Source organism: Lipophrys pholis (assembly GCF_963383615.2).
Source record: "Lipophrys pholis genome assembly, chromosome: 13".
Classification (NCBI taxonomy): domain Eukaryota; kingdom Metazoa; phylum Chordata; class Actinopteri; order Blenniiformes; family Blenniidae; genus Lipophrys; species Lipophrys pholis.
In genome coordinates, this window is record NC_137632.1 from 19,964,118 (window position 1) to 19,978,941 (window position 14,824).

The 14,824-nt window shown below is 42.0% G+C and overlaps 1 protein-coding gene across 2 annotated transcripts in view; it reads left to right on the forward strand.

Moving 5' to 3' along the window:
* LOC308119134 (neuropilin-2-like) overlaps positions 1-14,824 on the forward strand; it is a 99,652-nt gene that overhangs the window by 15,749 nt on the left and 69,079 nt on the right. For both annotated transcript variants that reach the window (XM_080478974.1, XM_080478975.1), the window contains exon 3: positions 12,765-12,946. In XM_080478974.1, coding sequence (XP_080335100.1) covers positions 12,765-12,946 — 182 coding nt within the window. The remainder of the gene's footprint in view (positions 1-12,764; positions 12,947-14,824) is intronic.

Consider the following 14,824-nt stretch of genomic DNA (forward strand, 5'->3'; position numbering starts at 1 on the left):
CAATGCCTGGGTGAAATATTAAAACATATATGGTGAGTTGCAGATCACATGCTATATGTTATTAATACATATAGAAATAATTCTCTGTCAATATGTTTTTTCATAGTTGTATTATTCCACTTAAGAGGCACATCTGCAAGAGGTCCCAGGTGGCGTTTGGAAAGGAAAAAGTACATTCAAAACTTATCATTTCTGCATTAAGTTATCACATTGCGACAGTCAATCCAGGAGTCTACAGGCTTCCATGCATGCGTGCACCCAGAGCCAACAGCACTAACCACTACTCCACTGAGACACATATATGCCGGTTTTCACAGATTTTTCTCCAATTGAACCTAAAACTACCTTTCATCTCTATTCGTGCAACGTCATTGTTCAACATCACACACAGTGAAGAAGAAAGACCTTCCTGGCCACTGTGAGTGCAAAGGCTACAGATTCAATCCCGGCAGGATGGATAGTAGCACAGACACACACCTTCAACCTATCTTATGTCTCTCTTCTGATGCTTTTCTGTCCAGCTATTAACATTTCAGTCCTATCAATTATAGATAGGTGAATCGTCCTCTCTCAGATGTACCAAAATCATTCAGACATTTCTTTGTGGGAATTGAGGCATCAATATTTCACTGACTGCCTGTTTGTAGAAAAGCTGAAAGGTTGAAAAGGCCTGCTGTGCTTTGCTCTGTTTTGCTGTTCTTTCGCACTGTGCGGTGGAAATGAAAATCCCACTTTTCTGTATTGCTGTCTTTATCTTTTTTTTTGTTTAGTTTTTTTTTTTTTTTATTTATCAGTGTTACTCTACGTCCAGTTATGATACATTGGATCCTCGCTCCTTAGTCTACAATTTCTTCTGCCCTCTTGTTCACAGCCTGCTCCTCTAATCCTTCTCGCTCCTCCAGTACCTCTGCCCTTCTTTCTGCTGCCTCTTTGAATGCCTCACATCCATTTAAAGTCCAGTAGCTTCCCAGGGGGAGGAAATCTAGATGAACTTCAAGAAACAGTGGGCCCTGATTTATTTATTATGGCGCATGCACACAGCATAGTGTGCAGGATATATTTGTACAGTATAGCCTGAGGTTGGCCCCAATAATGAAACATACCACTTTTTACAGGAGTTGAAGTCCAAAACGTGCCTGTAAGAGTGAAATATTTGCAGTGTTGGTGGTAACTTCTCCAGCTTAATAGGCTGTTATTTACAAGATCCCTACAGCGCTGAGCTATTTAGGTCCACAGGCGCCAAATGCCGGGAGTGTGCACCGGTGCGTACGTGTGTACGTGTGTGCAAGGGTAGGCTGAAATTGAGCTGTTAGGTTCAAAGGGCAAAGAGGCCAAGGAAAAGAAACTGGTGGCGTGTGTGTGTGTCGGTGGGAATCAGACGTATGTGGTCAGCCAGTGACTGTCAGCAACAATCCTGACATACATACAAACACACACACACACACACACACATCTGTGTCTTTGTCACCGTTTGACTCCATCTCTGGCTTTTGAATGTCTCTGTCATTTAATATGCCTTCAGAAACCTTAGGCATTCTTTGCTGGAGCACCTGCATTATGGCTTTGTGAAACAGGAAACTGGTGATGATTTTAAATCTACATGAACACACACCCATCTTTTCAGTAGGAAGTCTTCAGTGTTTGCTTATTAAGGCAAGTTGAACAAGGATATGGGTCTTCCCTAACTTTTTAGTTTTATCCTGTATGTAAAACTCAAAACAACCCCACAAAAAAAAAAAAAAAAAAAACACTTACGTGCACACACATGCATGGGCACGACATGCATATGCCCCAGTCAGACATGTATCGTTGTAGTGTGTCACTATAAAGGTACAATCTAATCTATCACGGTCCCTGATTGCAATTTAAGATGGGAATCTGTAATCTATAATGCATCACATTTTGTCAAGCACTCTGCCGGCTCCACGCTCAAAATCAATAGAGTGGTTGTCAACAAAATAAGAGAGATGTTTTCATTAAGATTCATTTACAGGAGCAATTTAAGTGCAAGGAAACAGCTGTGGTGCACCCGCAGAGATAAACAGGAACTCTGATAGCAGTTAAGCTGGGAGATAACTGCGTCCGTGAGCAGACATTACGAAGCATGACTTCTCTTTTCCTGTCATAGGACAGTCGATGTGGTTCCATCAGGACATGATAGGTGATGAATATTAGTTACAGATCTGCTGCATTAGTGTTTCCTCTATGTGTCTTTACATGTCAGTGTAATGGAAAATTGTGTGTGAACCATGCGATTGACTCGACAGAAAAGACTTTCCTGTATGTTTTTTTTATTCTTTATTATGGTTGGTGAGAGTATTTAATGCCAAATGTTAAGATCTTGAAAAATTTAAACTTTAAAAATTATCCCCTGAGAGACATGATGCTGTTAAATCCACAGTCCTATTGTCCCAATATTGAGGACCACTGTCCCTAATACAGCGAATATACAGTATAAGTTTCTTCAGGACGATATTGAACGTGTCACACTTGGATGCTTAAAAGTGCCACTCAGTTGCATAATGAGTCGCTTAAATCCAGCATATTTCCGGATTCTGTCCATTATGAAATGGGTCTGTCTTTTAGAAGAATATACAGCCCTGAGTCAGATTAAACCCTATTGAATGTAATTGGTTTTAATTTAATTTAATTTCTGAGCCTGTTTCCCCTTTAAACATGATCTTTAAGGTCGAATGTCCACTTATTGTGACCTCCAGTGGCCAAGGTAAATATGACAGGAGCAAAGTGAGTAAACAAATGCACAAAGTCACAAAAATATCACACCACCGCCAGTGGAATATTATCGCAATCTAATGTAGATTATGTTACCAGTTTCTAGATGTAGTTCTTCATTTTAGGTGTTTTTCTCATCAGAGTTGAGAAGAAAAAGCCACAATACCTTGTTTGTGTATTTGTGAGAACTGAAGCAAAGTGGCTCTTTTGGCTGATGCGGGAACTTGTTGTCGTTAAGCTGAAGGTAGCAGTTTGAAGAAGAAAAAAAAGTGTAGGTGTGGAGTGCGCCGCCGTTTCAGGCAGCAATTGGTTGTCTACTTCACATTTTCCTCTTAGCTCAGTGCACGGCTCTGTCTCTGAAAACAAGATCTCTATTTGGAGTGTTCGGAAAGAACACACACGCACACACACAAACACACACACACACACACACACACACACACACACACACTGGCTAAGGTAAAAGTGCAGCGTCAGGGTCTGTTGAGGGCAGGCTCAAATCATCCTGACAGCTCCCTCTTCTCTCTCACTCTCTCCTCTCCTCTTTCCTCCTGGCTCTCTCCCCGTTCTCGCCCCCCTCATTTCATCTCACCCTTCCTCACCCCTCTGACCCAACCCCTCGCTGCTGCCCAATGGAGCCCATCTATCATCTTTCATCTGCTCTTGCAACTTTGTCAGTCTCACCTTCTTTACCCTCCCACACCCCGCTCTCCCTTCCTCCCCTCCCTCCTTCATCATCACCTCTTCTCTCCTTTTGGCCTCATGTTCTTCGATCTCCTCTGCTTTCGTCTAATTACTCTCCTTCTTCCCCTCACTTCTGCCTCAATCGTCACCCTCTCCCTTCTGCTGTGTGCCGGATCATCACGGTGCAGCGCGTCTCGGAAAGTCAAACGCCACGTATTCCTCTTTTCTTATCCATCACTTAAATGTATCTCACTGTCTTTTTGTCGCTCTTTCTTTACTTTGCACCTTCTCTACTACAACTTTTACTAAAATACATTCAAGCTGCATGCACACATGCGTTCACACAAAGCTTCCATTTAGAGAAGAACTCGAAGGTAACATTGAGTTTTTAAATCCAACTAATAGAGTGTGTATACATGCACACAGGAAGCCTTCTCATGACTGAAATGTGGAGTAAAGCAGTGAGTTAAGAAGTGATTTATATGACAGAGAAGCTGAAGTCAACGATAATGGTTCCACTAATGATTTAGACCTTGTCTTTGTACTCTGCCTCAATTAATCATTTAACTTCATGCCAGGTCTCGTCTCTCTTCTCTTCTCTTCTCTTCTCTTCTCTTCTCTTCTCTTCTCTTCTCCTCTCCTCTCCTCTCCTCTCTTCTCTTCTCTTCTCTTCTCTTCTCTTCTCTTCTCTTCTCCTCTCCTCTCCTCTCCTCTCTTCTCTTCTCTTCTCTTCTCTTCTCTTCTCTTCTCTTCTCTTCTCTTCTCTTCTCTTCTCTTCTCCCTCTGAGCACCCTGTTCTGCACAATAGGCTGCGATCAAAGCAACGTATTAAACATTGCTAAAACAACGCAGTGCCTGGAAGCTCCAGTCTGGTGTCTGTGGAGGAAATATTTGATGTCACTCTCACATATGAAGACACCTGACCGGTGGGCACGGTGCTCGGAGACACGGCTGACGGAGGAGCAAGAGGGAGAGAGTGATGTGATGTGACACTGTCCTGAGGACAGGGAGGCACAAAGAGAGAGGTGGAGGGAGGGATGAAAAGACTTACATGACAGAGGGAGGAAGCCGGATGAACAGCATGCGCGGTGACGGTGGCTGTTCATTTAGCAGCTGTGGGCATTTAGCAGCTGCCTGCATGTTTGAATTACCGTCACAATGACTCTAGCAGCGGGAGAGTCGTACGTCCGGACAGGCATCCCAACACACTGCTGACAAACAGCGTGATTACAAAGCTGCAGGGAGAGAAACAAAGAGATCTCATTGGAAACCAAATGCGCAGCTCAACACGTAGTCTGAGGTTTATGCCGCTGCTTTTGACAAATCCAAGTTCCCCACCAGGGGAATGGTCCCCCCCTGCAGCTGGGGTCATGGCTGTAGTGCCGACCGATTTATGCAGAGAGGTTGGTTCATCGCTGTTTTATTGTCAGGAAATGTGCCATCATCTGTTCACAGAGGTGAAAACTGCTGATTTGTTACTTTAATAGGGAGGTCTTTCATTTATGTGCACTTTACTTGAGTAATTATGTTTCAGATGAGTTTTTATCTGTACTTTCTTCACCCTACATTCTTAAAACTGGCTCGTTACTTGTTTTATAACCTCTTCAGATGACAACTTCACGATTCACATCTGTATGGCTGTGATTCCCTCATGATCAGAGCAACATGTGCAAGTTATTGAAACTGAAGGTGCAGACAATTTACATCAGAAAAGATAGTGTTTTATACAAAGACGAGCCAGGTTGTGCCCGGTTTCGCAGAATGATTTGATTTTTGACTTTGATACAAGTTTGAATTGTGATGTTTATCGTAATGATTCAGCTGACCTATCCATGCTGAGTACTGGTCATATTGTGCAAGCGCAGACATACATGTGCAACCCCTCAAAAAGAGATTTAAAAGTGATGGTTTCAACTTTTTGGATTTCACTATATTTCAGACCCAGCACATTTGTTTTTTACTTTAACCTAAGTAACGAAGTTGGATCTGCACTTCTACTGTCATCAAAACTTTTCTACACAAGTATATGCACTCACTCTCACTCACTCACTCACTCACTGTTTTTGTTTCCTCTCTTGTCTGTTCACGACTTGTCTACTTACTGTTGCTACTGTACTTTTAGAGAATAAAGAAACTGATCTAAATCTGTAATTACATAACTTCCCCTGGCTCTTTGTGAATGAATAGACTTTTCTCCGTGTTTTCTTTTCGAATGGTTCACTTGTTCAGACCTTTCCCCCGTGCTCATTTCTCAAGTCTCAAATGTTTGATTTCAGTGGGCAGTTGAAACAAAGAAAAGTAAAGTCAGAAACTGTGATGATTTAAAGTGTGGGAGTGTTGTTTTCCCTCCGCCTGGGATGAGAATTATTCTTCCACAAACAAGCGAAAAAGGCCTTGAGTGCATAAGCAGTGCGAAACTAATAAACAGACACTTCAACCCCGGTGGAAGGTGAGATTAGGTTACACTCCACTGCTTAAGAGACCCGCTGCTACAGAAGGAGAATTTTGAAGATTTGTTAATGCTCCGAGGTGGTGATTTTAAGAAATCCACTCTCACACACTAACAGCCCCTGGTGGTGCAGGTAATAATGATCATATCAGAGCTCTGATTTACAGACACTCCCCGGGGGGCCGAAGGTCTGCCTGATCAATGTCTGCTACTGTAATAACTGTATGTGAGCGTGCACGTATGTGTGTGTGTGTGTGTGTGTGTGTGTGTGTGTGTGTGTGTGTGTGTGTGTGTGTGTGTGTGTGTGTGTGTGTGTGTGTGTGTGTGTGTGTGTGTGTGTGTGTGTGTGTGTGTGTGTGTGTGTGTGTGTGTGTGTGTGTGTGTGTGTGTTGGTGTGTGTTGGTGAAGGACTGATCCTGATCAATGTGTGTTAAAGCTATAATGAGGAATCGATCGGGTTGTCCTGGAGACTACGTCTGGACACACACACACACACACACACACACACACACACACACACACACACACACACACACACACACACACACACACACACACACACACACACACACACACAGTCCAACTGTCTGCAGTAATAGGCCTATTACTTGATACCAAGTGAAGTCAGTCATCCTCCTCGCTCTCTATTATCTGCTTCACTGACAGTCTGGCTGCTGCTGCTCTAAGTCCGCGCAGGTGTAGCGCTACACTATAAACATAGAGCGAGGATGAGGGTCAAACAGTCACTGCTAATGCACCTCAGAATTAAGCCACATGGCTGTAATGCTGCAGGAGAACATTTTATGCAAATCACACTAATTGCAGCATTTAAAATTTTTTTATTTGAAGTATCTTCAACGCTGTGTTAAAAAGTGAGACGCATGCTCTTTATGAAGAGTTTCTCATTTTTGACTTTGATCACAACTTGCATCAGGGATTTTTTCAACATGTGTGAAGATGAGCTTGAAACACATCACCATCTTTCCACTTCGCCTTCTGAACATGCATGGTCTCACACCAAGTAGTAATTGTTGGTTGAAAACCCGACTTCCTGATGTTTTTCACATCAGTAAACATTATTGTTAGCAGATCCTGCGATCCATGAAAAGCCTGACTCGTCTTATGAAAGTTAGATGTTTTTAACAGGTCTCGTTTAAAATGAGAACATGTGCCTCAATAAGATTATCTGTATAAATACATTAGAATAAATTGGAAATGCCTGGCAAATACCTAATTGTGTCAATAGTTAGGTTTGGTCAGACCTGTTTAGATTAAGCTGTCTACAAGATGCATGGATAATTTAGTAACAAAAAGGTTTTGATGAAATCAGGTAAAATCTTACCCTCGACTCGGCTCATTTTATTTTCATAATTCCTTTCTCAAAAATGTAATGGAACGGATAAATGTATTTTTCACTACCATCTCAGTTAGAAAATCTAAGGAGAAGAGAGATAAAAAAATAAACTTTTGCCATAAACACTTGTTCAGCATCCTGACTCATCTGCCAGCATGCGTTAAAAAAACCACCTTGTGGTCTTTCGTCCTGGCAGAAGTAAAACTTTGCTTCCCTAAACATATCCTGAAAATAACTTGAGTGGATTTAGCTGGATTTCCATTAGGTCATTCATGCGACTGTAGAAGGAAAGGATGTCCATTTGTTTGAGAGCGTGAATTTTCTCATCTGTGATAGTTTCACTTCCTGTAAAAATGTTGTTTTCTTGTGGCCACCAATGATTTCACTTCCTTTTCTTTGGACTGGGCAGATAGAATGTCAGCAAAGTCCAATAAAGAAGAGAGAAACAAACTCCATACAGACATATTAATGTTCCTTCTTAATTAAAAAAACTGAGTGCAGTGGGGAACATCAGTTTTTTGAGGATCAATTCCAGAGTTCTAAAGCAGTTAAGTAAATCTTATAGCCAATGAACATTTCATATTTGGAGTTAGACCAAATGCTCTGCTTCTCTCAGTTGTGAAATCTCTGCTACACTTGATTTCATGTCTGGTCTGCTTTTTACTGAGAGTTTGTTTAATGTGTTGTGCCGACGCTGGTCTACTGCTCCGGGCTGCCGTGGTGGTGGTTTGAAAGAAATGTGCAGGTGTGAGAAAAAACAACTCCAAACCTAAAGACTGTGAGAGACAGAGTGAAAATGCAATTAAGGGAAAGAAAAAGGGGTGGAAGTTCATCTGTATTCAGACCTTTCTCGTTGGTTCCCGTCAGACTGCCTTTCAAGAGCGTTCTCGCTGCTCAAATACCCCCCCCGAAACACAAACAATCACAAGCTCATAAATCTCTCTGCATGTTAAATGTGAGAGTCGGATTCAGGTCTTCCACAAATAAGTCTGTTTCTGTGATCCATGAATCCACAGATGCTTGTCCTTGTTTTTAGTGGTTTCTTTCCCATGTTACATGTTTTTCCTGCATGTAAGCAAGGAAAGAAAAAAAGAAAAAAAAAATGCTTCACTGCTTGTTAACAACTGAATTTCAGGGAAAAGTGTGGGAGAAACAGAGTTGGAGTTGTTGTCATTCCCTATGGCAAATCTCAGCGTAGCACTGATTGGCTGCAGCGAAACATATTGGGGAGGAGAGGAGGGATGATGGGATTAAACAGTTTGTTAGGAGCCGTGTACCTCCTACACACAGACAGATTGGAAACCTCAACCCCCCCCCCTATAGACCCCGTGTGCATGGCCATGGGCTCTGTGTGTGCACCGGCGTGTTTCTGCGTGAAAGCGAGTGCACACACAGGTCTCCTGTGTACGTTTGTGCCGACTTAGAAGTGTCTGTGTGTCTTTCTGCTTTCTACTAAAAGCACAAAGCTGCAGAGCGGGCGGGAGGCATGGAGGGACACCTGTCTCCGTCTGTCTGAGGTGGGGAGCTGGAGGAGTGAATGCAGTGTCATGTTCTCGCTCTGACTATGTCTGCAGTGTGCCAGCTAAATCGCAGCACTTCTCTGCTTCATTGTGGCTTCACTCCCACACCTGAAAACAGAGTTCTACCGAAGTGAATGAAATCTGAAATGATTCTCAAGAATGTGTTAGAATGAAGAAATTTGGGCTTTAGAAAAAGATCATGGGAGACCATGCCATCTGTCTAAGATCTGTCTTGCTCATTTTATAATTTTTCTTTTTCCCTTTAATAATTAATGATACAGAGTTGGAAGTTAAAACACACAAAAATGTGTGTATTCTCTCTCCCCCATTTCTGGCTCCTCACTCATTCCCACACACACTGGCTTGTGGCCGCTGGTAATGTGCCTGACAGCGCTTCAGAGGGAGCTACAGAAAGAGAGGCGACAGAGAGACAAGGAGAATTTATAAATTCTGAGCTGAAGAGTGAAAAATAATTAGGCAAAATCGGGGGAAACGAATGGGACGTTTACATGGATGCGAGTAACTGTAAAACAAAGTTGTCATTGCTGGAAACCGGAGGAGGAATCTGTTGCTGGAATGAGGTGTTCTTCTGGGAAAATATGACAGGAACTATGACACACTCGCACGCGTTTCCATCCGCACGCACGAATGCGTACACACATGCTCAGAGTGCAGCGACAGCGAGTGTCATAACTGTGGTGTGAGAGCCACGGAAAACATGAGGGGAGAGTGGGAGGTGTGTGACCCTCGTTAAGTTGGCAGGATGCTCACCTGTCAGATCAGACACACACGCAAGTGTTGTATGACCATCCGTGGTCGATTTCCTACAAACTCAACCATCGCTACCACCTGTTTAACCGGAACCTGGACCTTATGGTAACCTACGTCTAACATCAAAACACATGGTTACTGATCAGTTTTATAATTTTGACAACTTGATTTGTGTCCTTACACACTTGATTTTTGTGCCCATAATATGAGTGGTTAAACAAATTTAGGTGCCAACGCACGCACGCACGCTTATGTTAATTGATTGAGGAACGTTGGCTGATGGGCAGTCAGTGTGTGGGAGGCAAGAGATGGAACGAGGGTCAACAGCTGCTTCATTTCCCAGACAATAGTGTGCTAACAGACGGCACACACACACACACACACACACACACACACACACACACACACACACACACACACACACACACACACGCGGTTTCTATAATGCTATCATACAAGCTTGACTGAGCACTTTATAAAAATGAGTGTCCTGCTGTATCGAAGCACACAAAGAGCATGTATGTTGTTTCATTTCTTTATTGGGACAACACATTGACTTACACTCATTTCTTTCAGGACTATGTCCCTAACCATGACCATAACACTAACCACAACTTAACCTTAACCAATCATGTCACCTTCACCTCAAACTTTGCTGATTTTCCTTGAGATTTTGTTCCCATGTTGACCTTCGTCCCAACCACACACAGCAATACTAAGATACTTAAGAGCAACTCCATGTGGTATATATGTCTGTAAACTCTCTATACACATCCACGTGCACATCTTTGAGAAGCTTCTCACTCAAAGTAACAATTAAACATAATGGAAATCTCTCTATCTTCATATTTTTATTTTTTATTTTTTTAAACATTTGATTTAAATCAACTTTCTTCACACTTGTAGTTATTTCAATGAACTCTGATTCAACTGGAGTGAAATAGCCCGTTTCAAGCGAGTCCAGCCATAACTGTCGGCGGTTACCTCGGGTCAGAATGTGGCTCCAGATTATAAACTAATCCTGTCTGCCTATACCAGCATGTACAGTATACGTGTGTTTCTACTTCTGTGTTCAGGAATGGTAGTATGCATAACTGTGAACGCATGCTAATAAATTGTGATTAACGCCGCCTATATAGCCATTCATCTCTAACATGTCTGTTCTGTAGCAGCAAATAACCACAAGCTTTACTTTTATTATCCAGTGCGACATGATACCATCATGTGTTGAATCACTACGAGGTCTAGTAATGTCATACCATTGAGCTGTAGGGAAAACCCAAGGTCCTCAAGGTTCTCATGAGGTGGCGCTTAGAGAAACGTAAGAAGTCCAACACTGAGGCAAATAATGAGACCAGTATGCCAGTTAGATCCCAGCTGAAGCTTTCTGTACCGTAGGGAAAACCCGAACAGGGACTGAACCAATTTACATCCCACACTGAAACCTTAATGTTTTCCATTGTGAAAAGCTGCTCCAGGAATTTCTTTCCAGGAAGCTATTTCAGAAGCAGGCAGGTGTGTCTTTTTGTATCCAGACACAGAGGCAACGCTCCTGCTGGGGAACTGGAAGCAGCCCCGAACATATGTGGTCAGAATACATGAAAGAAACTGGAACCAGAATAGATTTGGAGTTAGTACCGTCCTTTTAGGGAAGACAACAATTCCCAGTGTTCTGCCTTGATTTATAATAAATACGTATAGAGTGGAAACTATTGAATTTACTGTTCTTATCTTTGGGCCTTATGTACATACAGATTTACAGAGTGTTTTTCTTGAAAAGTAGTATTAATACTACGCATGCTGGGAAAACAGACCATATGAATAAGAAGCAGGGCCTCATATGCAAGTTGTTTGACAGTGAAATTGGGCTTTGAATAGCTGATATTCAGTCTTTTAACTGCTTCTGTCTGCTTAAGGACACTAGTTTAATAAGACTGGTTCAAGTCAACATTCTGATTTAAATAATTTAGTTCTGAATTGTACTTGAGCAAAGTAAAAAGTAGAAATGTTTTCTGAGCCATAAGCATTTAAGTGTATGTGCATGTATCTGTAGCAATATGGATATTGCCTTTAAAAAATATGTTTTGTTTAATAAGAGAAGGGTGAAATAATTTTTTATCATTAATCATATACTGTTTTAGATCTGAGAATTTTAGAACATGTCTGTTGAAGCTGGAAACCTTTTAAATACACTAATCCTACAGGTGAAACGATTCTAAACAAAATTATACAATTACTGTACACTTGCTGTCTCTGGATGCTTACTCCACGTTGTTGACGTTCCCATGCTGTATTGTTGCAATTCTGACCTTGTAGAGGTTAAAACCAAAATTTTAAGGATATATGGAGTGGAAAGCAAAGATATCTGTGTAAATGTAGAGATTTAAAGTAAACAGTTGTGAACATAATCTCTCAAGTGAAGTACAAATACGGACATAAAAAAACAATCCCCTTAAGTACAGTGATGAAGTGTTTGTACTCTGCGACTTCCCACCTCTGCCTTTTAAGTCTTGGTTCAACACAGCTTGAAGAACCATGACGTTTGACATTTTCTCGAAGTTGGGAGTGAAAATATGGAAGCGACCTAAATCCATTCCCACCAAAGTGGAAAATGTGAATTCCTCTTTGGACTGAAGCTGTGTCCCAAACATTATTGCATTAGACCTGGGCACGATGTAAACTCAAAGCCATTTGTTCCACATTAATTCATTTCCAGCATCAAAGGGTGTTGGGTTCATTCTCAGTGCAAACAGTTGACCGCCGCATTCTGTCTGGACTCTCACCTCAGTAGAACATGAAGGAGATGTCATGTGAGGTAGATTTTCTTCAGTTTAGTTTGGAAACAAATTTTTTTTTTAAATCACTTGTCTTCTGATGGATCCTAAACTTGAAGTATGTTGTGTGAGAGCGGAGTTATTGGATTTCCTGAGACTGTGACGCCACAGTTTCCTTCTAAAAAGTTGTCTTTTGTTAGCATTGAGATGGCACTCTGCAGACCACAAATTCCACAACAGTTAGACTTCATAATCACTTGGTTGCAGTAAGTTACAGATTCTTTCTTCAAGGACTGACACATCTTGTAGTGCATGTGTTTTTTGTCAGTTGTAAAAGCCGATCAAAAGTGTGCTTGCTGAAGTCCAACTAGTAGGTGCCGTTGTTGAGGATTGAATAATAACCCCCTCCTCAGTATAAGACTTTAACCTCTTTTGTCAAGTCTCATGCTCATAATATACACAATGTCTGTATTTTGCAGGTATGACTACGTGGAGATCCATGATGGGAACTCTGAGACAGCTGACCTGCTGGGGAAGCACTGCAGCAACATCGCTCCTGCACCAATCATATCGTCAGGGCCATCACTGCACATCAAGTTTGTTTCTGACTATGCCCACCAGGGGGCAGGGTTCTCTCTGCGCTACGAAATCTTCAAGACCGGTAAATACAGTACTTACTGCTCTTCATGTTTTTTATCAAAGGTGACATACATACACCTCTAGATATATATAAAAATATAATGCATTGGTTAGTTATTTTGTCCGTATATGGCCAATAGACTCTTTAAATGTGAAGTTTGCATGTTCTCCCCGTTCTTGTGTGGGTTTCTTTCAGATACTCTGACTTCCTCACGATTATAGGCCACTTCGGTTAGACAGTGATTTGTTAGAAAACTGTTTAGCGATGCACAAAGACAACTGATATGGACAGAGACTGAAGCATTAAACATCATGTCAGTTCTATTTGATATTGCATCCCGTAGGTGCCAAAGACATGCCGTCATTTGATACTTTAGCGCACTTGAACAAGTCTTTTCGTTATGAAACCACATAAAGTCTGTGGTTAGAGGATCCACCACTCAAACAAAGGACATTATCACTGTAAACGATCCTCATGGATAGACTCAACAGTTAGTGTACAGGATTTTATATGGAGTGTCCCCGTGAATAGGCTATTAGTAACTGTATTACAAGCTACTAGAGGACTCAACATGCTTCATTAGGCGACCAAGCCTCGTTTATCTCCCTGGTGTCAATGGAAACAGAAAGAACGTGACAAGAGACACAGCAGAGGACCCTTGAGAGCCCTTTAGTCTGTCCAGGCAAGACATCTCTTCCCTTCATGGTACTTTCAGTGTGTGTGTGTGTGTGTGTGTGTGTGTGTGTGTGTGTGTGTGTGTGTGTGTGTGTGTGTGTGTGTGTGTGTGTGTGTGTCTGACATGGCTCCCCTTCACGCTGCCATAGGTCAGCCAAAGCGAGACCAATTGAGATCAAGGGCAACTGAGACAGAGAGGCGCAATAGTGTCGGCCCCACAGCCATCTTGTCCCGTTCCTCCTGAAAGCATTCCACACATATCTGCTTAATTGAGTCCTGAGCCCTGTTCCCCTGAGACGCACACACTCTAACACACACACACAGAGGGCTGAGGTTACAAACACAACACGTGCGGTTGTCGGTGTTTCTCACTTGCTGGCACCAGTCTTTTGGGATTTCTCCGGTGTGTGTGTGCGAGTCCACCTGATGGACTTTAAAACAACACTGGTGTCAGTGTTCACGCTCCGGCACCCGAGGGAAAGAAGAGAGTGAGAGAGGCTTTTGTGACTCATTAAATTTGTTTTCATTTGCCATATGCTATATATAGATCTATACCTGTGCTTGCTTCAAAGAAAAAAAAAAACGTCCTGCATGTTTCTTTTAGGAGCTAAAGGAAGGATGTTCCCTTTTTTATGGTTTGTAATTGCTTTTCAAAATCAATTAATCCAATGGTGGTCTAGTTTTACCCACTCGACAAAGTGTGGGCAGTTCTAAAACAGACCACCACCGAATCAAACAAGGTTAAAACATAAAAAAAAATCACATTATTGAATCATGTTCTTTTCTAATGTTTAAGGGTCAAACTCTAATCATCCAAATAGGTAAAGTCTTATATTTATATTTCCCACAACAATATGCAATAAAAAAATTTTTTTACAGCATTATTATTTTCTGACCAATTATATGATGGAAGCCTCTGCTGGATGTTGCTCAGTTTGTCTCTGCCTGCGTAACTCACAGTGTGTGTGTTGGTGCTCGTCTGTGTGCTTGTGCATTTGTGTCCAGCCTTTCCTGGCAGTAATGACGGAGCCATTTGGAACATTCAAGCTGTTGTCATACTGCTAACAAGATCTTGTTATCCTGGAAGGTGCAGCTGAACGTCTGGTTGCGTGGGTGACTAGATCTTCTGTGTGTGTCTGTGTGTGTGTGTGTGCAGCACGTACAGTATAGCCTGCTGGTGAACCATTTAAATGTGTATCCTTCTGTGGTACCCCTGTCTGCTCT